This window comes from Gigantopelta aegis, chromosome 13, assembly GCF_016097555.1.
Source record: "Gigantopelta aegis isolate Gae_Host chromosome 13, Gae_host_genome, whole genome shotgun sequence".
NCBI classification, from domain to species: Eukaryota; Metazoa; Mollusca; class Gastropoda; order Neomphalida; family Peltospiridae; genus Gigantopelta; species Gigantopelta aegis.
In genome coordinates, this window is record NC_054711.1 from 34,491,410 (window position 1) to 34,516,434 (window position 25,025).

Genomic DNA, 25,025 nt, shown 5'->3' on the forward strand with positions numbered 1-25,025 from the left:
GCACGCATTATTGTACATTAAAGAAAATCTTTGTCTGGGCCAAATCTGCCTTATCAATTCATATAGGATCATTAAAACTCAGTACAACTCAGGATGGCTGTGTTTGTTTCGAACAATACCTAGGTCACCGCGACCTACTTTTGCCACAGTCTAGACTCAGAACATAACTTCCTACAAACACGCCTGGACACTTGTTGGAACCGGAGAAAACCCAGAGTGCACTGAGAGTTGTTAATCCTATCAATGGATGGACCCCGACGAGCGCTTTACCTACTGAGCTACTCCCACCCCCATCCCCATCCCCACCCTCCATCCAAGCACCCCTTCCACCACCACATCCACCACCCCTCAAACAGTCCAGAAGTCATGGTAAAACATGGCATGTTTCTGACTGGTGTGTATGTGTGTCTATCATCCACCACCACCTCCAGCCAAACACCCCCACCGACCACCGAAACCACCACCACCACCACACCATATTACACGGATTATAAGTGATGGTAACACATGACAAGTTTATGAAGAGTATTTATGTGTGTCTATCCGTCCACCACCACCCCAACCTCCACCACCACCACACCATATTACACGGATTATAAGTGATGGTAACACATGGCAAGTTTATGAAGAGTATATGTATATATTTATGTGTGTCTCCCGTCCACCACCTCCACCACCACCACCACACCATATTACACGGACTATCAGTGATGGTAACACATGGCAAGTTTATGAAGAGTATATGTATATATTTATGTGTGTCTCCCGTCCACCACCTCCACCACCACCACCACCACCATATTACACGGACTATAAGTGATAGTAACACATGACAAGTTTATGAAGAGTATTTATGTGTGTCTATCCGTTCACCACCACCCCAACCTCCACCACCACCACCACACCATATTACACGGACTATAAGTGATGGTAACACATGACAAGTTTATGAAGAGTATATGTATATATTTATGCGTGTCTCCCGTCCACCACCTCCACCACCACCACACCATATTACACGGATTATAAGTGATGGTAACACATGACAAGTTTATGAAGAGTATATGTATATATTTATGCGTGTCTCCCGTCCACCACCTCCACCACCACCACACCATATTACACGGACTATAAGTGATGGTAACACATGACAAGTTTATGAAGAGTATATGTATATATTTATGCGTATCTCCCGTCCACCACCTCCACCACCACCACACCATATTACACGGACTATAAGTGATGGTAACACATGACAAGTTTATGAAGAGTATATGTATATATTTATGTGTGTCTCCCGTCCACCACCTCCACCACCACCACCACACCATATTACACGGACTATAAGTGATGGTAACACATGACAAGTTTATGAAGAGTATATGTATATATTTATGTGTGTCTCCCGTCCACCACCTCCACCACCACCACCACCATATTACACGGACTATAAGTGATAGTAACACATGACAAGTTTATGAAGAGTATATGTATATATTTATGTGTGTCTCCCGTCCACCACCTCCACCACCACCACCACCACCATATTACACGGACTATAAGTGATGGTAACACATGACAAGTTTATGAAGAGTATTTATGTGTGTCTATCCGTTCACCACCACCCCAACCTCCACCACCACCACCACACCATATTACACGGACTATAAGTGATGGTAACACATGACAAGTTTATGAAGAGTATAGTATATATTTATGTGTGTCTCCCGTCCACCACCTCCACCACCACCACACCATATTACACGGACTATAAGTGATGGTAACACATGACAAGTTTATGAAGAGTATATGTAGATATTTATGTGTGTCTCCCGTCCACCACCTCCACCACCACCACCACCATATTACACGGACTATAAGTGATGGTAACACATGACAAGTTTATGAAGAGTATATGTATATATTTATGTGTGTCTCCCGTCCACCACCTCCACCACCACCACACACCATATTACACGGACTATAAGTGATGGTAACACATGACAAGTTTATGAAGAGTTGTATATATTTATGTGTGTCTCCCGTCCACCACCTCCACACCACCACCACACCATATTACACGGACTATAAGTGATGGTAACACATGACAAGTTTATGAAGAGTATATGTATATATTTATGTGTGTCTCCCGTCCACCACCTCCACCACCACCACCACCATATTACACGGACTATAAGTGATGGTAACACATGACAGGTTTATGAAGATTCTAGATCTATGTGTGTCTCCCGTCCACCACCTCCACCACCACCACCACCATATTACACGGACTATAAGTGATGGTATAACATGACAGGTTTATGAAGATTCTAGATCTATGTGTGTCTCCCGTCCACCACCTCCACCACCACCACCACCATATTACACGGACTATAAGTGATGGTATAACATGACACCAGTTTATGAAGATTCTAGATCTATGTGTGTCTCCCGTCCACCACCTCCACCACCACCACACCATATTACACGGACTATAAGTGATGGTATAACATGACAGGTTTATGAAGATTCTAGATCTATGTGTGTCTCCCGTCCACCACCTCCACCACCACCACACCATATTACACGGACTATAAGTGATGGTATAACATGACAGGTTTATGAAGATTCTAGATCTATGTGTGTCTCCCGTCCACCACCTCCACCACCACCACACCATATTACACGGACTATAAGTGATGGTATAACATGACAGGTTTATGAAGATTCTAGATCTATGTGTGTCTCCCGTCCACCACCTCCACCACCACCACACCATATTACACGGACTATAAGTGATGGTAACACATGACAGGTTTATGAAGATTCTAGATCTATGTGTGTCTCCCGTCCACCACCTCCACCACCACCACACCATATTACACGGACTATAAGTGATGGTATAACATGACAGGTTTATGAAGATTCTAGATCTATGTGTGTCTCCCGTCCACCACCTCCACCACCACCACACCATATTACACGGACTATAAGTGATGGTATAACATGACAGGTTTATGAAGATTCTAGATCTATGTGTGTCTCCCGTCCACCACCTCCACCACCACCACACCATATTACACGGACTATAAGTGATGGTATAACATGACAGGTTTATGAAGATTCTAGATCTATGTGTGTCTCCCGTCCACCACCTCCACCACCACCACACCATATTACACGGACTATAAGTGATGGTATAACATGACAGGTTTATGAAGATTCTAGATCTATGTGTGTCCACCACCACCACCCGTACACCACCAGGTTTATGAAGATTATTTCCCCCCACCACACCATATTACACGGACTATAAGTGATGGTATAACATGACAGGTTTATGAAGATTCTAGATCTATGTGTGTCTCCCGTCCACCACCTCCACCACCACCACACCATATTACACGGACTATAAGTGATGGTATAACATGACAAGTTTATGAAGATTCTAGATCTATGTGTGTGTCTCCACCTCCACCACCACCACACCATATTACACGGACTATAAGTGATGGTATAACATGACAAGTTTATGAAGATTCTAGATCTATGTGTGTCTCCCGTCCACCACCACCACACCATATTACACGGATTATAAGTGATGGTATAACATGACAGGTTTATGAAGAGTATTTATGTGTGTCTATCCGTCCACCACCACCCCAACCTCCACCACCACCACACCATATTACACGGACTATAAGTGATGGTATAACATGACAAGTTTATGAAGATTCTAGATCTATGTGTGTCTCCCGTCCACCACCACCACACCATATTACACGGATTATAAGTGATGGTATAACATGACAGGTTTATGAAGAGTATTTATGTGTGTCTATCCGTCCACCACCACCCCAACCTCCACCACCACCACCACCATATTACACGGACTATAAGTGATGGTATAACATGACAGGTTTATGAAGATTCTAGATCTATGTGTGTCTCCCGTCCACCACCACCACACCATATTACACGGACTATAAGTGATGGTATAACATGACAAGTTTATGAAGATTCTAGATCTATGTGTGTCTCCCGTCCACCACCTCCACCACCACCACACCATATTACACGGACTATAAGTGATGGTATAACATGACAGGTTTATGAAGATTCTAGATCTATGTGTGTCTCCCGTCCACCACCTCCACCACCACCACACCATATTACACGGACTATAAGTGATGGTATAACATGACAGGTTTATGAAGATTCTAGATCTATGTGTGTCTCCCGTCCACACCTCCACCACCACCACACCATATTACACGGACTATAAGTGATGGTATAACATGACAGGTTTATGAAGATTCTAGATCTATGTGTGTCTCCCGTCCACCACCTCCACCACCACCACACCATATTACACGGACTATAAGTGATGGTATAACATGACAGGTTTATGAAGATTCTAGATCTATGTGTGTCTCCCGTCCACCACCTCCACCACCACCACACCATATTACACGGACTATAAGTGATGGTATAACATGACAGGTTTATGAAGATTCTAGATCTATGTGTGTCTCCCGTCCACCACCTCCACCACCACCACACCATATTACACGGACTATAAGTGATGGTATAACATGACAGGTTTATGAAGATTCTAGATCTATGTGTGTCTCCCGTCCACCACCACCACCACACCATATTACACGGATTATAAGTGATGGTATAACATGACAGGTTTATGAAGATTCTAGATCTATGTGTGTCTCCCGTCCAACAAAGAAAGCAGACGACTTAGCTAGCAACACTTTAGAAATGCGGGCTTATTGTGACTCTGGTTGTTAGCCAATATTGACCATCATTCCGCAGGCCCCCGAACAAAGAGCAGTGTGTGCTCTGGGGAGGTAGGACGCCAACAGAAATCTAAATCTTTGTGAAATAATTGCTTGAGTAGTACAGAAAAGAAGAAATATGTGTTGAGACCGGTTTTTGGAAAGATCTGTATTTTGACGGATGAATGGAGTTATGGGATTTGAAATGATAAAAACGAAATGTTGAAGCGGGGGAATAAAAACGTCTTCTGGTGAAATGATGAAATGGTGAAATTAGGAACACTCCAGCTTTCATTTGACTGTGAGTAATGATCAAAACAAACTATTTGTAAAAGATTCTATTCTTTTTCCTGTGTAGATTTGTAAAGGTTTTACAAGTTCTTTATTAATATATTTGTAATTTCTTTTCCACTAGAATTTGTTTCTCCATAAAAGCGAATGACTCAATGAATCAATAAATGAATGAAAAAGAAAGAAAGAATGTTTTATTTAACGACGCACTCAACACATTTTATTTAAGGTTATATGGCGTCAGACATATGGTTAAGGACCACACAGATTTTGAGAGGAAACCCGCTGTCGCCATTACATGGGCTACTCTTTCCGACTAGCAGCAAGGGATCTTTTATTTGCGCTCCCCACAGGCAGGATAGCACAAACCATGGCCTTTGTTGAACCAGTTATGGATCACTGGTCGGTGCAAGTGGTTTACACCTACCCATTGAGCCTTGCGGAGCACTCACTCAGGTTTTGGAGTCGGTATCTGGATTAAAAATCCCATGCCTCGACTGGGATCCGAACCCAGTACCTACCAGCCTGTTGACCGATGGCCTAACTACGACGCCACCGAGGCCGGTGAATGAAAGAATGAAAGAATATTTAATGAGGCTGCAATATGAAAACCAACGCGTTTTTCATTTTGCGTATGTATTTATATATAAAACATAAATACAAAAATTAATTGAAATTGGAAGCCTGTTAAATTTCGATAGTTTGAAGTTTAGGAAAAGGGTGCACACAACTCGCAAACCCCCTTCTGGGATTCGCTCTTGCACACTGAAAAAATAGTTGCGAGACACTTTTTAAAAGTAGATTCTTTTTTAATGGAAGAAATTTACAAAACATTCTAATTAAACAGATTGTAACGTTAGTGCGAGGATGGGTGTAACTAAATTCTCGACTTCTCATCTTTGAGTGCGTGACGCGAATATTAAAGGAGGAAATTACTCACAGATAACAGCTTTACAGCAACGTACACACTCGGGTTAATCTTAAAAGCGAAAAGTGACCACATCGCTGTGAAGTGGTGTACCATGCGCATAACAATGAGTTTAGCTCCCACCCAAAAAACATATCTAATTGTCATGTAAGGTTGCTCTTATATATTAATCAAGGGATAAAGACAGAGACACGCAGACAGACAAATAACATGTTTGGTTTGTTTAACTAATCATCGGCTATTGGATGTCAAACTCTTAGTCATCAGAGGAAACCCGCTACATTTTTTCTAAATGCAGCAAGGGATCTTTTATATGCACTTTCCCACATACAGGAAAGGACATAGCACGGAGAGAGAGAGAGAGAGAGAGAGAGAGAGAGAGAGAGAGAGAGAGAGAGAGAGAGAGAGAGAGAGAGAGAGAGAGAGAGAGAGAGAGAGAGAGAGAGAGAGAGAGAGAGAGAGAGAGAGAGAGAGAGAGAGAGAGAGAGAGAGAGAGAGAGAGAGAGAGAGAGAGAGAGAGAGAGAGAGAGTGAGAGTGTATATATTACCCCACCCGTTCCGTTACAAAAGTTAGAACTAATATGAGATCAATTGGTCTAGAATAAGTGGTGGTCTAATAGTATGTAGTCTATAAGAGAGTTAATGAGAAAGACTGGTGGAAGGTTAAAAGTTTCTTTTTAATTATTATTCAACAACACTACTTGAGCACATTGATTTATTAACCATTGGCTATTGGATGTGAAACATTTGGTAAGGGGAATATCCAAAGTGGGGGAATAAGGATGAGACAAACAGACAGACAGACAAATAGACAGACAGACCCAGGAACACTTATAAGTCTACTGTGGTATGTTTATCCCGAAGTCCATTGGATGTCAAGTGGTCATTCTAACCACTAAGCCACATCTTGTTCCTTTCGGAAGGAAGGAAATGTTTTATTTAACGACGCACTCAACACATTTTATTTACGGTTATATGGCGTCGGACATATGGTTAAGGACCACACAGATATTGAGGGAGGAAACCCACTGTCGCCACTTCATGGGCTACTCTTTTCGATTAGCAGCTAGGGATATTTTATATACACCATCCCATAGACAGGATAGCACATACCACGGCCTTTGATGTACCAGTCGTGGTGCACGTGGAGCGAGAAATAGCCCACCGACGGAAATCGATCCAAAACCGACCGCGCATCAAGCGAGCTCTTTACCACTGGGCTACGTCACCCCCCCCCCCCCCCCCCCCGTTGCTTTCAGAATCACCGTGACCTGGGAAACTGTCCAAAAGGTCACGGTCACCAAGACCTTCATTTGTAGTCTTGGCAGACGATTTCATTATGTATCCCAAAACCTGATCTAAAATAAATAAAACTTTACTTTGTCCCTTCCATCTCTAATGACGCTACTACACCACACGACAGACGACATAGGTATGTTTTATAACGTCAACTGTCGTTTTCGATATAGGTTTATGTATATGGCAAACGGTAAATACGTTCAGAACTGTAAACTGGTTCTAGATATTATAGTGTATGACACGACAAACAGCAAGTATATTCATAACTGTAGACTGTTTCTGGATATAGTATATTTCGAAATGTATTATTTTAATTCGTTCACCGTCCCCCCCACCCCCTCCCAATCGTTTCTTCTACTTTCTTTTCTTCCTTTCTTCCATCCGTTTATCTTTTTTATTTCTAGCTATAAAACTATGTTTTTCATATATCTATATTCATTATTACTGTTGGATTAATATGCTGTATGTATCAATACTATTCACTTATGTAGAACGTTTAACCTATGATTGTAACAGTGGCTGATCCAGAAAATCCATTTGGGGGGGGGGGGGGGGGGGGGGGGGGCAGTGACATGAGGTGGAATTCCAAGGGAACTTTGGGAGAGGTTTGGAGGGGGATCGTAAAAAAATGAAAATTAATATATAATAAAATTATAACTACCCCCCCCCCCCCCCCCTTAGATCCACCTCTGTGTAAGATGGTGATACCAGAGCTCTAAACCTGACACTACCATATTTGTTTATAAATAGCTGGTTTTCTCTCTAAGACTATATGTCAAAATTACTAAATATTTGACATTCAATAGACGATGATCAACATATCAATATGCTCTAGTAGTATCGTTAAACAAAACACATTTTTATTTTCAGTTATCATCAGGAAAGGACGACGGTTAAAGTTAAAGTTACAGTTTTACAGTTACAGGGTAATTTTGACATATAGTCTTAGAGAGGAAACCAGCTACATTTTTCCATTAGTAGGAAGGGATCTTTTATATGCACCATCCCACAGACAGGATATCACATACCACGGCCTTTGATATACCAGATGTGGTGCACTGGCTGGAAAAAGAAATAGCCAAATGGGTCCACTGACGGGGATCGATCCTAGACCGACCGCGCATCAGGCGGGGACTTTACCACTGAGCTATGACCTGCCCCATAAATGAAAGTAAACATTTATTAGTAAGATTAAATAGATTAAATATGTATTAATAACATATGTGAGATATGTCGGGTAACACCTCTGTCATCTTGAATTGTGTACCCGGAACACATGAAAAGAACATTAATGTTAATTTAACCTGTCCCGCGTTCAGTAGACGCGAAGCGCTCCGTGGCGCTACGAAACGATTGTTTGTTCTGGCATTGTGCTCTTAAACCGCTAACTGACCATAATTTCAGAGGTGCGAACCCTTTCCGTTTTGTATTTATAAACTGTATTTTAAGATGCTACAAACATCTAAACGACAAAAATCAAAATCGATAAATTTAAGTAATATGTAATTTGTTTTTTAACGACACCACTAATTGTTAATTTTATTACTAAACGATAAAAGCAATGCATGTGGTATACTGCCGCTAACAAAAAAAGCACCAAAATGAGGTGGTGCTCCCGCCTAAATGTGGACATCTCGATTTTGGGGGTTATCAACCTTTATTTAAAAACATAATAACAATAATTTTTGATTTGTAGTTATCAAGTGACAGTACTTCCTAAATATAGCAATCATGTTGCTCTTTCAATGTTGTATTGTTGATCACAGAATTTATATTGTTATAGACATTGACTGAAATGCATGCAAAGGTGAATAATGGTGTGCAATCTGAAAAGCTAGTATTAGCGTCTTTATCTTTACATTAACGCTATAGAGTTAGAACCAGCCATATCGGCAATCTAATTAAAATTAGCTCCACTATTACATGTGGATTTAACAGCAGCCCGTTGCAGCTCATGTCCAGTTGGCCTTTCATTCGACCAATCAAAACCTTACTTGCAAAATCATGCCAGTGATTTGAAAAGAATTTGGAAACATTCCGGATTATGCCGAAATGATTCGGATGAATTACGAAGTATGCCGGAAACTAATTGCAATATAAAAAATTATATAAGACGAAAAAAAACCCCGTGATGGTATAGCCATAAAATCTGTTTATACTAGTATACAATCCAAAGTTTATTACTGCACTTTCCCACCTGTTTTTTAGCAATGTTGAAATAGACCAACAAGTTCGCCTATTGCATAAATAGTCTTGCCCGATATTTTTAGAATTTGTATGCTCCCGAATAACGCTATAAAAGGCGAAGTGTAATTGGTCGATATTTAAATTGTTATTTATAGATGAAATGTCACCTGGACATGGGAGTCCACGCAATGCTGTTAGATCTACTGGTAGATCCAGTAGAGCTAATTTTAATCAGATTGCCATATCGGTAGCGAGCGATCGTGACAAAACACACATACTGACCGCAGGCATGACTCCACAAAGACTGAGCAGCAGCTGCATGGTGATAGATAGGGAAAACATGAAACATGGTCCGGTGTATGAGGAGAAATTCAACCGCTGTCAAGACATGGCCTGATATTTTAGACCTTATAATTGACTGGTATCAAAGTGTTTTTTCGTTCGGATGACTTTCTTCCGCGTGATTTCGGATTAGTGCAAGTCACGCTTTTGTAATATTATGAGTTGGGGCGGGTAGTAGCCCAATAGTACAGCGCTCGCTTGATGCGCGGTCGGTCTGGGATCAATCCACATCGGTGAATTATTTCTCGTTCCAGCCAGTGCACCACGACTGGTATTTCAAAGGTCGTGGTATGTGCCATCTTGTCTGTTGGATAAAAGATTCCATGTTGTTAATGGAAAACATGTAGCGGGTTTCTTCTCAAAAACTATATGTTAAAATTACAAAATATTTGACATTCAATAGCCGATGATTAATACATCAATGTGCTTTAACTTTAGCATCAATGTGTTATTTTTGTTTGAATGACGTTGTTTCGCGTGATTTGAAATTAGTGAACCGGCCTCGGTGGTGTCTTGGTTAAACCATCGGACATTAGGCTGGTAGGTACTGGATCCAACCCAGAGCGAGGTTTAACGACTGGGTAGGTGTAACACCACTACACACTCTTCTCTCTCACTAACCACGGTAGTCAAAGATTCCCGCTCTAATACAATTTTCCTGTTTGACATTAAATATCTTTACATCGATCATTTTTCCTATATTAATCACAAATAGTATTATACACACACTACCGAATACTATACATGAAGAAACCCGATAGCACACCCTTCCAATAATGTTCTGGTTAAATACGTATGATAACTGTCCAAACACCCGTCTAGCTGTCTAACCGTTCGAGTACTCGGGCTAGGCCCACAGGGTGCATACTCTTTATCACAAGGCGTTGATTACTAACAGTATTCTCTATTCAAGAAGATCCCCGTTGGTGGGCCCATTGGGTTATTTCTTGTTTCAGCCAATGCACCATAACTGATATATCAAAGGCCGTGGTATGTGTTAATCTGTCTGTGGGATGGTGCCTATAAAAGATCCCTTGCTGCTAATCGAAAAGAGTAGCCCATGAAGTGGCGACAGCGGGTTTCCTATCTCAGTAAATAAAACATTTCCAACCTTCTATTATCATTCACTTTGACCTCTGGTAAAATATCAATATATGTTTCTTTCACCCCGTTTTCTTTCTTTCTTTTAGTTATTAACATAAAACACAATCAGAAAGAATGAAATTATGTCGATGAAATAAATATTACGACATTACAAATGGTAGGCCCATAAGTATGGTATGTGCTATGTAAAGTGTGCGTGTTTGGGAGTGGGGAGCAGAATATATATATATATATATATATATATATATATATATATATATATATATATATATATACACACACACACATGTATACACACACACACGTAGTTAAATAGTTGCAATTTAAAACTTCAGTGGGCCCCCAACTAGGCCTATTTACGGGTCTGACTAGCAAACGAAACAGGGAGGTGGAGGGTACGCAACTGCCCCCCCCCCCCCCCCTCCCCCCAGTGCTGAAGCAAAACCTCAAAAACGGGCAAACATTATTGAGATATTCGGGCAAAATGTGCTAACCTGAGACCTTTTTACCATGTATTTCAATCATTCTACTTTCAAAATTAGTTGTAATCCATGTAAATATGCGTAGTAATTCATGTGCAACCCTATATAACTGTTTGGTAGTAATGCTAATATGTATACATGTTGTTATCTAGATTCGAGCGTTTTCGTTTAATTGAGGCAAAAACCAGCTTGCCCCTTCCCCACCCCTCAACAAAGATGCGAGCCAGTACGCCTATGCTGACTAGCTATATAATTGATTGACTTTGGATAAAGTACTGCAATTTTCAGTTAGATTTAAAAGGTGGTGCAAGGGATCCGTTCCCCCATAAACATATTTAAGTGCCCCTTTTTGTGTTCCTCTTTTATGTGTTCTCTTTGCGAATTTCCTTTTCCCCTAAGTCCACCCGACCCTTCACCCCCATGTAAAAAATAGTTTGTCCCCCCGATAGGTCAGGTCAGGTCAGGTCAGGTCATAGGGTTTTACGACACATTCAGAACAAGCTGTTGTAGCGCACGCCTGTCGTGGGCACAAGAGCCGGGGCCGGCTCCTCCGTCCATGACAGGAAAGGTGGGGGGGGGGGGGGGGGCAATAAGGGACCGCCTGCGCTGGCAGGTGCAAGGGAGCACCAGTAGCCCGATTGAATCGGTAGCAGGCGGGAGGCCCCCCCCCCCCCCCCCCCCCCCCGATAGTATACCAACTGGTTATATAATAGACAATAACAGTGGAAGAATCCACTGTAATTAGAGGGTTCCAAGTAGCACTTGTGTGCTACTCTGCACAGTCACTCGGACCCATTCCATTTGTGCAACCCCCATCTCTACACTGAAAATCTCTGGATTCGCCACTGACTCGTTATCTAACGATTGCTAACGATCCCATGACCGGGAGCTATTCTTCCATCACATTACCCCCAAGTCTGTTATGTGAGATTAACAAACTAAAGATCCGTTATTATGGTGTGACTTTTGATATCGATTTTATTATATATACGATCATCCTGCATTTTTGTTGTATTGGGGTTTTGTTGTTGTTGTTTGTCTGTTTCTGTTTATTATTATTATTATTTTTATTATTTTACTTCTTTTTATTTTATTTTAAATATTTTTCAGGAGAGTAGTGAATTATATATATAAATGTAGACCGGTGTGGAGGGATTGTTTTTTGTTTTATGTTTGCATTTAGTTTCATTCATTCATTCATTCATTCATTCATTCATTCATTCATTCATTCATTCATTCATTCATTCATTCATTCATTCATTCATTCATTTGTTATTTTATTTTAAATAAATAATAAGCTCGATACCAGTTAACAAAGTTATGTCCTGCGTGAAATAAAATTCATATGTCATTCTCTAATGCTCGTGACAACTAAAATTTATTTCACTCGATATATAAACATGTTAATAACCGAGACTGGGCGTTCGACATCTCGGATATATCACTGGTAACTCGTTTAATATCCTCTATGTATGTAATGTTACTGAATATTCATGATGCTCAGAGAGTACATACCACTGGTAACTCGTTTAATATCCTCTATGTTTGCAATGTTACTGGTAACTCGTTTAATATCCTTTGTGTATGCGATGTTACTGGTAACTCGTTTAATAGCCTATATGTATGTAATGCTACTGGTAACTCGTTTAATAGCCTCTATGTATGTAATGTTACTGGTAACTCGTTTAATATCCTATATGTATGTAATTATTACTAGTAACTCGTTTAATAGCCTCCATGTATGTAATTATTACTGGTAACTCGTTTAATATCCTCTATGTATGTAATGTTACAGGTAACTCATTTAATATCCTCTATGTATGTAATGTTACAGGTAACTCATTTAATATCCTCTATGTATGTAATGTTACAGGTAACTCATTTAATATCCTCTATGTATGTAATGTTACAGGTAACTCATTTAATATCCTCTATGTATGTAATGTTACAGGTAACTCATTTAATATCCTCTATGTATGTAATATTACAGGTAACTCATTTAATATCCTCTATGTATGTAATTAGTACTGGTAATTCGTTTAATATCCTTTATGTATGTAATGTTACTGAATATTCATGACGTCCAGAGAGTACACGTTATTAGTGCAAACAAATGTTTAATGTAAATGAAAACATTTAGAGTATACGCTAGTGTACATATGTCAGTGTATCGTTCTGAACAAATGTGTATTGTATGTGAATGCAAATATAAAACCACCAGGAGAGAATACGTTAGTGTGCACGGTGACTGCATATCTTAAAAACAACCGCAACAAACACACAAACACACACACACACACACACACATACACACACAAACAAACAAACACACACAAACACACACACAAACAAACAAACACACACAAACAAACACACACACACACACACACACACACACACACACACACACACACACAACACACATACACACACACACACACAAACACACACACACACACACACAAACGAACACTATCTATCTGTCTCTTTCTTCTCTCTTTCTCCTCTCTCTATCTCTCTATGTCTCTCTCTCTCTTTGTCTCTCTGTGTCTGTCTGTATGTCTGGCTGTCTATCTCTCTGTATATAATAGTATATGTATGTATGTATGAATGTATGAATGAATGAATGTATGTCTGTCTGTATGTATGTATGAATGTATGAATGAATGAATGTATGTTTGTATGTATGTATGTATGTATGTATGTATGCATGCATGAATGAATGAATGAATGTATGTATGCATGTATGTATGTATGTTTATATGTATTGATGTATGAATATCTATATATTGTATGTATGTCGAGGTTGACTGTTACATACGTAGATATTAATGCACTGGCACAGGGGATAATTAAATACTTTCTGGCCTCACAAATTGTCCCATGCCGTTGCGTGGACTCGAACCTGTGGCACCGAATCGCCCGCAAATTGCGAGACTAACCACGATGCGCTCTGAGCTGTCGAGGCATCCATGTATATATGTATGTATACACACATGTACATGTATATATATATATATATATATATATATATTTCATTGCCAATGGATCATTGTACTTATCGGGTGTACGACAACCATATTGACAAATATTTATGATCCTTTATCTTCTATGGTGATTTGAATATCTAAGAATAGATTCGTACATGTATTTACTCAGATGTATCAGATATGTAGGGTAACAACGCCTTATTCATTTGATTTGTGTACACGGAAGTACATTAAAAGAAAGGAGAGTTCGTTTACATTTTAATGTAACTGTATGGTCAGTGTATGAGAGAAGACGTTTGGCCCCTGTCTTTATGAGGTAAGAGCTAATCGAAAAGAGAGCCCACGAAGTGGCGACAGCGGGTTTCCTCTCTCAATATATGTGTGGTTCTTAACCATATGTCTGACGCCATATAACCGTAAATAAAATGTGCTGAGTGTGTCGTTAAATAAAACTTTTCCTTCCTTATGAGGTAAGGACGTATATATTCAGCCATTTTTGAAGTAAAAAATAAAGTTAAAAGATACCACTAGAGCACATTGATTTATTAATCATTGGCTATTGGATGCCAAACATTTGGCAATTTCGACATATGGTCTCAGAGAGGAAACCGCTATATTGTTTCCATTAGTAGCAAGGGATCTTTTATACGCACCTTCCCACAGAAAGGATAGCATATACCACGGCCTTTGATATACCAGTTGCGATACACTGACTGGAATAAGAAATAACCCAATGGGTCCACCGACGGTGATCGATCCCAGACCGAAAGCGCATCAAGCGAGCGCTTTACCACTGAGTTATTTTCCGCCACTCTTTTATAGGCACCATCCCACAGACAGGATAGCATATACCATGGCCTTTGGTAAATCAGTCGTGGTGCACTGATTGGGACGAGAAATAGCACAGTGGGCCCATCGACGGGGATCGATCCCACACCGACCTCGCATCAGACGAGCACTTTACCACTGGGCTACGGTACGTCCCGCCTCATCACAAGATAAGATCTATAGACTCGTTACGTCAATCGCTCACAAAACCGGTTTCAGATCGTGGTTTTATGGTTCAGTTAGTAGAGATTATGACACCAGAGTGTTGTTTGTAATTTATGAAACAGGTTTGCCGTGTGTCTTCTTTTCCCGAGTGGTAAATAACTAGATTTATAAATAGGTTTCATATCTTGTATATAGCACCACTGACGGATCACGACAGGGGCACGGATCCCATGACTCCTCCCGCCGCCTACTGAAGAACCCTTTTAATGAAGTTTTTGTTTTTCTAAATTCATCATCCACAATATAGGGACTACAAGACTATTACTGTTACTGTTACTTTATTTGCGTGCCTGTATCCTAACGAGGTTCAGGCACGTCCATCCCACGTCCGGTCTCTGGCAAAGCCAGTGGCTGGGCGTCGAACACAAAATTGCCCTAAAAACGAGTTTCTGAGCATCTGTCTTTCTAGGGGCGGGAAGTGGCCTGGTTGTAAGGCGCTTGCTTGATGCGTGGTCGATCTAGCATCGATCCCCATCAGTGGGCCCATTGGGCTATTTCTCGTTCCTGCCAGTACACTACTCCAACCACCCACCGGTCTAAAGTACATTGATTAATTAATCGTCGGCTATTGGATGTCAAACATTTGGTAATTCTGTCATCAGAGGAAACCCGCTACATTTTGTGTAATACAGCAAGGTATCTTTTATATGCACTTTCACATAGACAAAAACGCACATGCCACGGCCTTTGACCAGTGTAAAAATGTATATGTCATAAATGAAAATCGTTAATCATTTACACAAAAAAAGTCAGTCAGTAGGAATGCATTACGAGGCCGTGAATTACCGCGTTGTGAAGTTGTATCAATATTTACTGAGCTAAAACAGCTGTAACAGTAATAGCCTAAATGGCATTGATTATTTGTGCAAATATTGCCAATAAATTAAATATTACGTTTCATTGTGGTCGGAAGAATCTTAGATGATAGCAACTAGAGATGAGGCGGTGGGGTGGGGTGGGGGTGGGGGTGGGGGTGGGGGTGAGACAGTCGTATATTAATTTGATTTTCAACTTGGAAGTAATAATTTATCATCAGAGTTGGGGAACTAACCCACTCATCCGCCCATTACCTTGCCTCCGAGGGCTAAACTTCTCCTTTAGAATACAGTTTGTACTTTGGGCCCAATATAGGGTACAGTAACAATTGAAATGGCGATGTTCAGCGAAAATGAGGATTGCTGAAAAAACTACCCCCCCCCCCCCCCCCCCCCCCCCCCGCAACAAAACGTTCTTTAAATACCTTAAATGCATGCAGTTATATTAAATTGGGCCACTTCGTAATTTTATACAACGCAATGTTTCTATTACTACATGACAGAAATCTGTAATTACCAAAGGGCAGATGGAGGATTAATTAATAGATTGGCCAACTTCCATGGACGATTCCCGTCGGTGGCCCCCACTGGGCTATTTCTCGTTCCAGCCAGTGCTCCACAATTGGTGTAACAAAGGTCGTGGTATGTACTATTCTGTCTGTGGGATGGTGCATATAAAAGACCCCTTGCTGCTAATCGAAAAGAGTATCCCGTGGCGACAATAGGTTTCCTCTCTCTATATCTTTGTGGTCCTTAGGTCTCACTACACAGATGTCATCTGCCATTGAAACCCATGTTAAATTGCCCAACTTCAAATGAAGATTTCCAATAGAACGAGTTCTCGTTGGCACTAACAATATACACCATTGCGAACATGCATTATGTAAGCATTTAGTTTCACTCCAAAATTGAGAACATTTCCGTCTGTTTTTTGCCTAAAACAAATCTGCCTGTAGTACTGGTCTGAACAAGTGGTTCATTAACCGATTCACTGCGGCTATTTCTTGTGCTATACACCCATGTCCCAAAAGGTCGATGACAATATTACAAAATAACATGGGCAAAATACAGCCAGAAGGCTTACCATTAAACATACATATTCTTTTGATTCTTCCCCATTTCCTAGAAGTGAATATGTGAACCATAACATATGTCACAATTAGGAACTATAGATCAATGAACTCTGTGTAGTGAGACCTTAACCGTATGTCTGACGCCATATAACCGTAAATAAAATGTGTTGAGTCCGTCGTTAAATAAAACATTTCCTTCCTTCCTGTAATTAGCCTCTCCTATTTTGAGTAATGCAATTAATTTTGGTCTTCTTTAAGTGACTGGTTTTTTTTTTTACAATGCATTAATATTATGGGCACTCCTAAAACAAATCCTAGATTCGCACCTGGGCGGATTTCTATATAGCATTTTCCTGAACACGTATCTTCAATTACTGCCGATGTAAGGGAGATAACCGTAAGCCATTATATTCATCTACGTCAGAGATGATTGATTTTTAAAAAAGAAAGGACACGTCTTAGTTTACATTACGGATGGTATCGAATCTTTCCGCTAAAATGCAAGTCAGAGTCGTGGGATAAAACATTTTTAAAGATCTCAAAGCCTCGAAGGAAGTCGCATTGCAGTTGGACATCTTTAAACATGTATAGAAATATACTGGAAGAAATAAGGGACCACTTGGTATTGAAGACCAATCTTCGGTCGGTATCAGCGTCGTAATGGCTGTATAAAGTACACAGATGTAACGTGGGACTGAATATCAGTAATGTGAGAGTGAATATTAGTAATGTGAAATTGAATATCAGTAATTGAGACTGAATGTCAGTAATGTGGGACTGATTATCAGTAATGTGAGTTTGAATATCAGTAATGTGTTACTGAATATCAGTAATGTTAGACTGAATATTAGTAATGTGAGAGTGAATGTCAGCAATGTGAGAGTGAATATCAGTAATGTGAGATTGGATATTAGTAATTGAGACTAAATGTCAGTAACTCTGTCACCTTAGTGGATGATATTTTTGGTTGCAGTCATTCGTTCTTGTTAGTGATGGTGTGATTCCTTATTTGTTTCAATGAGTACATATAATGAAGTTTGTTTTATATTCAAGGCCTAGATAGCTGACATGGATGTTACTAGAACTACGCTGGCGTTCCTTCTGGTGACAATAGTAGGAATCAAGGGTAAGTAACTAGTTACGGTCAAACACTCAACACTCACCAGTACACACACACACACACACACACACACGCGCACACACACGCACGCACGCACGCACACATGCATACACACGTGTGTGTGTGTTTGTGTGCATGTGTATGTATTCACGCATACACACGCACACGTATACATATACACAAATACATACACACACATACACACATACAAACACACACATAAACACACAGACACACACACAGCCACACAAAAACCCCACACAGACATACATACAGACATACACAATCACTCAGACATAAAAAAACACATACACAGACACACGCCTAAGCACATACACATAAACAAAGGCATACACACCTTTACGCACACACGCGCACGCACACACACGCACACACACAAATACACATCTCACACAAATGCACATATCACACACCCCACCCACACACACTCGATATGTCTGCCGCAAAAGATAATGCTAGTATATAATAATGGGTGATACATAATGCAAACAGCTTAAATATATAGAGAATAAGAGTGGCCGTTAGATACCATTTATCTCACAACGAGTTGTTTATATAGAGAATAATACATGAGTGGCCGTTAGATACCATTTATCTCACAACCGGGTTTTAAGCAAATTTTAACATCTTTTTCGACTAAAAGTTATTTACAGTCGTTGCACTTGTAGCTAACTTACGCGTCACAGACATAATTGTTAGGTTAACTATACGCCACAGTGTAATCTATTTCCACCGTGTTGGTTTTTATTGGATGCATGGCACTGGTGACCTGGTTATCACCTAGGAGCAGCCAGTCGTATGTCTTGAAATTGTTAACACAGGTACGTGTGTAAACAACCATGTGTTATCAAAAATAACGCATGATGTTCTCACCAATGGGTGTGTAAGAAAACTCATTATTATATAACATTTAGTTAAGTATCTTAAAATATTAGTGAAATAAAAGTGCTATCAGTCACTCAGTGACGATAGCACTGTACAAAGTGTTATCTTCGATGTAAGAAAGCCGGAACCATTTTGCTGCAGGCATTTTAAAAATTAAAGGTAAATTGCCAAAAGTTATAATATAGTAAATAGAAAATTTCATGTTTTTTTGGTAAAATATTATTTATATCTCATCTCGTGAAGTTTGCAATCGTATCACACTTGTTGCGCAAATAAATCATATTTGACAACACACATGGAATATCCTCTATATATTACACCTGGTTGTTGTTTAACAGAACGTGTGCAATGCATTACTAGTATATTTGGCGTCGGGTTATAAAAAAAGCTCCATGTTATATAGTATCCAGTATTACACCAGTGGTTATTGCTTGAGGACATGTGTGCAACACGTGATCTCTAACGTATTCAGATTATCATATCAGTTATTGCTACATTTCTTTGTTATTTCTCTTGATTATCTGTTCATTCATATATTTACCTTTGCCCATTAACCAGTTAATTTGTTCATTAATCCATCCATCCTAAACTCAATCCATATATTCATTCATTCATTCATCACTCAATCATTCATTCATCCATTCATTCATTCATTCTACCCACATTTCTTTTTTCTTTCTTTTTTGTTTGTTTGTCAGGAAAGGAGTTCGTTACAGTGTGCTACATAACAAGCTGGTCTCTCTCCCGTCCGAACGAAGCCATTCGCTATTCTTTCAAAGACGTTGACACGTCACTGTGCTCTCACCTCGTCTACGCATTCGCGGTTCTTGATGACGTCACGTTAGAGTTACTCCCCTCTCCTGGTGACGACACTTATCAGGGACGCGCGGGAAATTACGCCCGCTTAAACAGGCTGAAGAAAATGAGACCGGAACTAACGACATTGCTGTCAGTAGGAGGTCAGGATAAGGCCGCTACGGCGACGTTTCTAAAGCTTACAAGAAAAACACAGTGGATTAGAAAGTTTGTCAGGTCGTCAATCAAGTTTCTTCGAGACCGTGACTTCGATGGACTGGATATAGACTGGGAGTACCCCGACGCCCCGGAGAATGCCAAGAGACAGTTCTCATCTCTCTTGCAGGTAAAAAAAAAATTAAGAAAAAAAAGAAAAAAGAAAAAAGAAAAAAAGAAATCGTGATCCATTAAGATTATTTAAAAAAAGTGAACGTGGTATTTTTATTTCATTTATACTTATCTTCGTGCTTATATCCCATTAAGGTTCCACCACGCTGTCCTGGGTACATACCTCAGCTATTTGGACTGTCTGTTCAGGACAGTGGGTTAGTGGTTAGTGTTTAGTCGGACGGAAGTCGGTGTAGTGACCTTACACCTACCTACTGAGTCTTTAAACTTGGCTTTGGGTGGTACATGGTAATGGTACATGGTAATTTTTTAACCAAAGAACCTCTTTACACACTGTGTGAACGGCATAGCGTATTGAGTTCGTCATTGGATTCCATTTTAATTTCAGCAAACAACAGATGCAAGGATGTAATTATACTAAAATCACCAACCAGGGCCCAATTTCACAAAACATCTTAAGCCAGGTTTTGCACGTAAATCTACGACTAAACCACAATTCTTATTACTATTATAGTTCAACAAATATAGTTTGAAGAACACATATTTCATTTTCTTTTGTCTTTAAAATGCTCCATCTTCCGTAATTATGTAATTTTCTGCGTGGAATTGATGCCAAACACGTGCAAACGCACGACCGGTATAACTGCTAGCAGCAGACGTAAACTTGTTTAGTGAAATGGGGCCCAGGTATGCAGCCGCATTTTCCGTTTCATACTTAAAATATATAACCTTGAAGACAGTATTAGTATGGGGTATGCTTCACCAGGGATTCCTTTGTTGACCTAATTGGAAAACATAGTTCAGGTAAAAGTGCATAATTGAGATTTGAGAAGTTGTGAACGCCGGATTTTAAATTCATTTGGGCCAGATAATTCACATGAAACATATCGTATACCCTCAGGATAATTCGGAATATTTTCAAATTATTTTCAAATCACTGGCATGATTCTGCAAGTAAGGTTTTGATTGGTGGACATGAGCTCCAACTGGCTGCCGTTAGATCCACATGTAATAGTGGAGCTAATTATAATTAGATTGGAACACTTATTCTGATATGAAAGGTAAAACCTATTTGTTGAAGATGTGTTCTGATATGAAATATAAAAAGTTCTTTCTAAACACTTTCTGAAGTGAACTGAAAAATTTGTTTCTTGAAAACGTTTTCTGTGTAAGGTAAAACCGTGTTTCCTGATCATCTGTTCTGATATGAAATGTAACTCGTGTTCTCTTTTGAAATGTAAAACGTATTTTATTTACGTTTAATGTTTAAATTTTTCTTACATCAAGATCGTCCATGATGAATTTTCTCATATATGAAATGTAATATTTAATAACACAAGGATTCGAACCTACTGCACCGATTGCCATGTCATCTGACAGCCCGATACGTTAACCGTTTGGTTACCGGGTCTTACACAAACATTAACCGTAGTTAACAATGTGTGCTGCCAAACACTCGATTCGAAATTAATGTTACAGTTAGGTATTAATATACATCAATGTTTTAATTGCAACGGTGCTAATGACGCACTCTGAAACGTCTTTCTGGTGTAATAGTTTCTGGCACTATTCCTTTTGTAGATAGTTTTTGTGACACTCAAGAGAACCAATCCTTGGAGCGAACTATAAAGCAATGAAAGGCGTATCACCGTCTAGGATGTGTGCTATCTGTTTTATCTAGCACTCCTTTCTGGCACCTGACTACCGGTAGATTGAACTAGAACACGTGTTCTCCTTTGAAATGTACAAAGATACATATTTTGTGTACCTTTAATGTTTAAATGCGTGTTTGTTTGTTTGTTGTTAGATCGTCTATGATGAGTTTGTGAAGGAAGCTCGAGATACTAACCAGAAACAACTCCTTCTCTCCATAGCCGTGTCTCCTGGAGAACAGAAAATTCACAAAGCGTATGAGATAGCGACAATTTCCAGGTAGATACAATCAGAGGAATTCGTATTGCTTGCAGTATCAACACCATTTGTTTCTATCTGATTAAGATCGTGTCTTGAGTTAGACTTAACAACAAGTAAAACCAGTATTATCCCGTGTCCAAATGTCCCTTTATTCTACAAATAAAAAATTCTGCGTGCAGAAGATTGACAGTGGCTGAACAAGCTATAATGAATTCAGAATGACAGCGAATAAAGCTTACCTGGATATACAATGGAGTTGCCGTACATCAAGTATTACATGCACTTTAAAACTCCCACATTAACAACGACAAGAACAACAAAACAATAATAATAATATAGTTACCAAATATACTGTCCCCACCCCACCCCCACCCCCCCCAAAAAAAAAGAATGAAAAAAATGATATATTTTAAAATATATTTATCATGACGTAGAGGTTCGTTCATTTTTAGTCACAATGGAGACATTTTGAGGTGTTTTTGCAAAAACATGTGTGTTTCATGTATACATTATTGACATTGTTAAAATAAATCAAGATACAGTTCAAATATTATTTATGTAAAAAATTCAGTTACTTAATTTTTATTGAGGATTATAAATGTATTTTGTCAGTAAGAGCTTTTAGTAGCTACAGTTGAGTTTCCGAGAAGACAAAACCTAAGTACGTAATCCTTCCATGTGATCCAATCGATCCAATCATGTGGTCGGCTTCTTGATGCTAAACAACCAAACTCAGAGTAGTTTACTTGTTGACAGCAGAAGGACATGTCATCTCAACTTTCTAAATATTCAATCAAGTGTTATGTACAATTTCAAAGCAGTCTGGGAATGACCGTCCTACAGACGATAGGATATATCGTCATACAAACAGCAGTAGGATTTGTCCTGAGAATTGGTAGTCCTCTTATAGACAAATTGTCAAAATATCACTTTAACTCTGCATTGTGCAGAAATACGATTTGAACCACGATTACGAAATACAAAACCTTGAGGTTATTGTGCTGGCGTTTTGTTATACCAATAACCAATATGTTTCCATTTTATTTATTTATTTATTACAGATATGTAGATTACATTTTTATCATGGCATACGATTTCTTCGGGTCCTGGAGTAGATTGACGGGTTTTAACAGTCCGCTCTTCAACCGGTCGTCCGATCCGAGATTTGATCCCATTTACAATGTCGTGAGTATGATGCTTAGTGCACACGTACCAATTAAAAACGACTCGAAGGTCGAGTCAGCAGTTGTTTGAATATGTGAGCCAACACGCACCAGCCGGTCGACGGTCTTGTTGGCGTTATACAAGTTCACAATAACATATGCGTACAATACGGGCTCCCATTTTTGTAGAGGGGCAGGCTGGCTTTTGCACGAATTAAGCGAAAATGCCCGAATCTGGATAACAACATTTATTCATATTAGCGTTACTACCAACCAGCTATACAGGCTTGCAAACGAATCACTACATATTTTAAAAATGGATTACAACTAATTTGTAGGGTAGAATGATGGAAATAAATGGTAAAAAGGTCTTAAAAAAGCACATTTTGCCCGAATTTTTGATTTTGCTTCAGCACTAGGGGAGCAGTTGACTCCCACCCCCACCCCTCGCCCTGTGTCTCGTATGCTTATGCACACTAGCATTTTTAGCCCTGCGTAAATTGGTCTGGACTTAGAACCAGCTAAATTTGGCCACAGCCACAGCTAAATTTGGCCACAGCAAAATCGGGGTGGTGCGTTCATACACGTTGTTACCTCAGTCATTGGCCGATCCATGGGTAGGGGTGTCCACATGGGTCCCGTGACCACCCCGACCGTTTGGAGTGCCTTTTTAAAATTACTTTTGGTGGGTTTGTTTTAATTCATCGTCCATAATATAAAACACTAAACTGACTTGAAACCGTGTCTCAGGACATCTTTACTTCAAACCTTTCCGAGGATCATTCCCCCAAATCCTTCTTAGATATCTCTTTGGGAGCTTGGCTCATGTGGCTGGGAAATATGACGTATCAAATTGACTGCCTAGTGTATTGAAGAGTGCTTCCTATTTAATGTTTAAGGATTGTTATACTCCAGGTCGAACACATATGACTGGCCTGAGGCATGGAGCCCAAAATATAATTTTGTTTGTTTATTTTCTATTGCTACAACCGAATAGCTTCACATATTTAAATATCAATAGATGGTTTATCTAATTTGTAAATGTCATTAACGTCAGGTCCATCGGGAATGGGATGAAGTGTACTAGTATAGTGATATATACAGATGAATCCCGTCGGTTTGAACCCCGTTGGTGCTCGAGAAAGTGTTCGACCCATTGGTTACTTCGACGTAACCATTCGGTCAACATCGTGTAAGTGTAACTCGGGACTTCGTTTCTGATTCGAGCGTTGAGGTATATTCGACCATTCCGATTTCGACCCAACGAGATTATTATTTAAATGTGCATTTTAAACTGTAATTTCTGCATATCTACTAGACCATTTCCAATTACATTTGGTGAGAAGCTTCCTTGATTGATGAAAAAAAAATAATCATGAACTTGATCGTTCTGACCTACCTCACCCCCGGGGATCCTGAGAGGTA

The 25,025-nt window shown here is 39.7% G+C and overlaps 1 protein-coding gene across 3 annotated transcripts in view; it reads left to right on the plus strand.

The window, feature by feature from the left end:
• Positions 1-25,025, plus strand: part of LOC121387521 (chitinase-3-like protein 1) — a 54,374-nt gene that overhangs the window by 23,599 nt on the left and 5,750 nt on the right. The window contains exons 1-5 of one of the 3 annotated variants that reach the window (XM_041518667.1): positions 14,707-14,729; positions 18,408-18,480; positions 20,079-20,521; positions 22,331-22,455; positions 23,499-23,622. In XM_041518667.1, the coding sequence (XP_041374601.1) occupies positions 18,423-18,480; positions 20,079-20,521; positions 22,331-22,455; positions 23,499-23,622 (750 nt within the window). In that variant the 5' untranslated portion in view covers positions 14,707-14,729; positions 18,408-18,422. Of the gene's footprint in view, positions 1-14,706; positions 14,730-17,905; positions 17,997-18,407; positions 18,481-20,078; positions 20,522-22,330; positions 22,456-23,498; positions 23,623-25,025 lie in introns of those variants that run through there. The other 2 variants (XM_041518668.1, XM_041518666.1) reach the window with 2 other exon arrangements.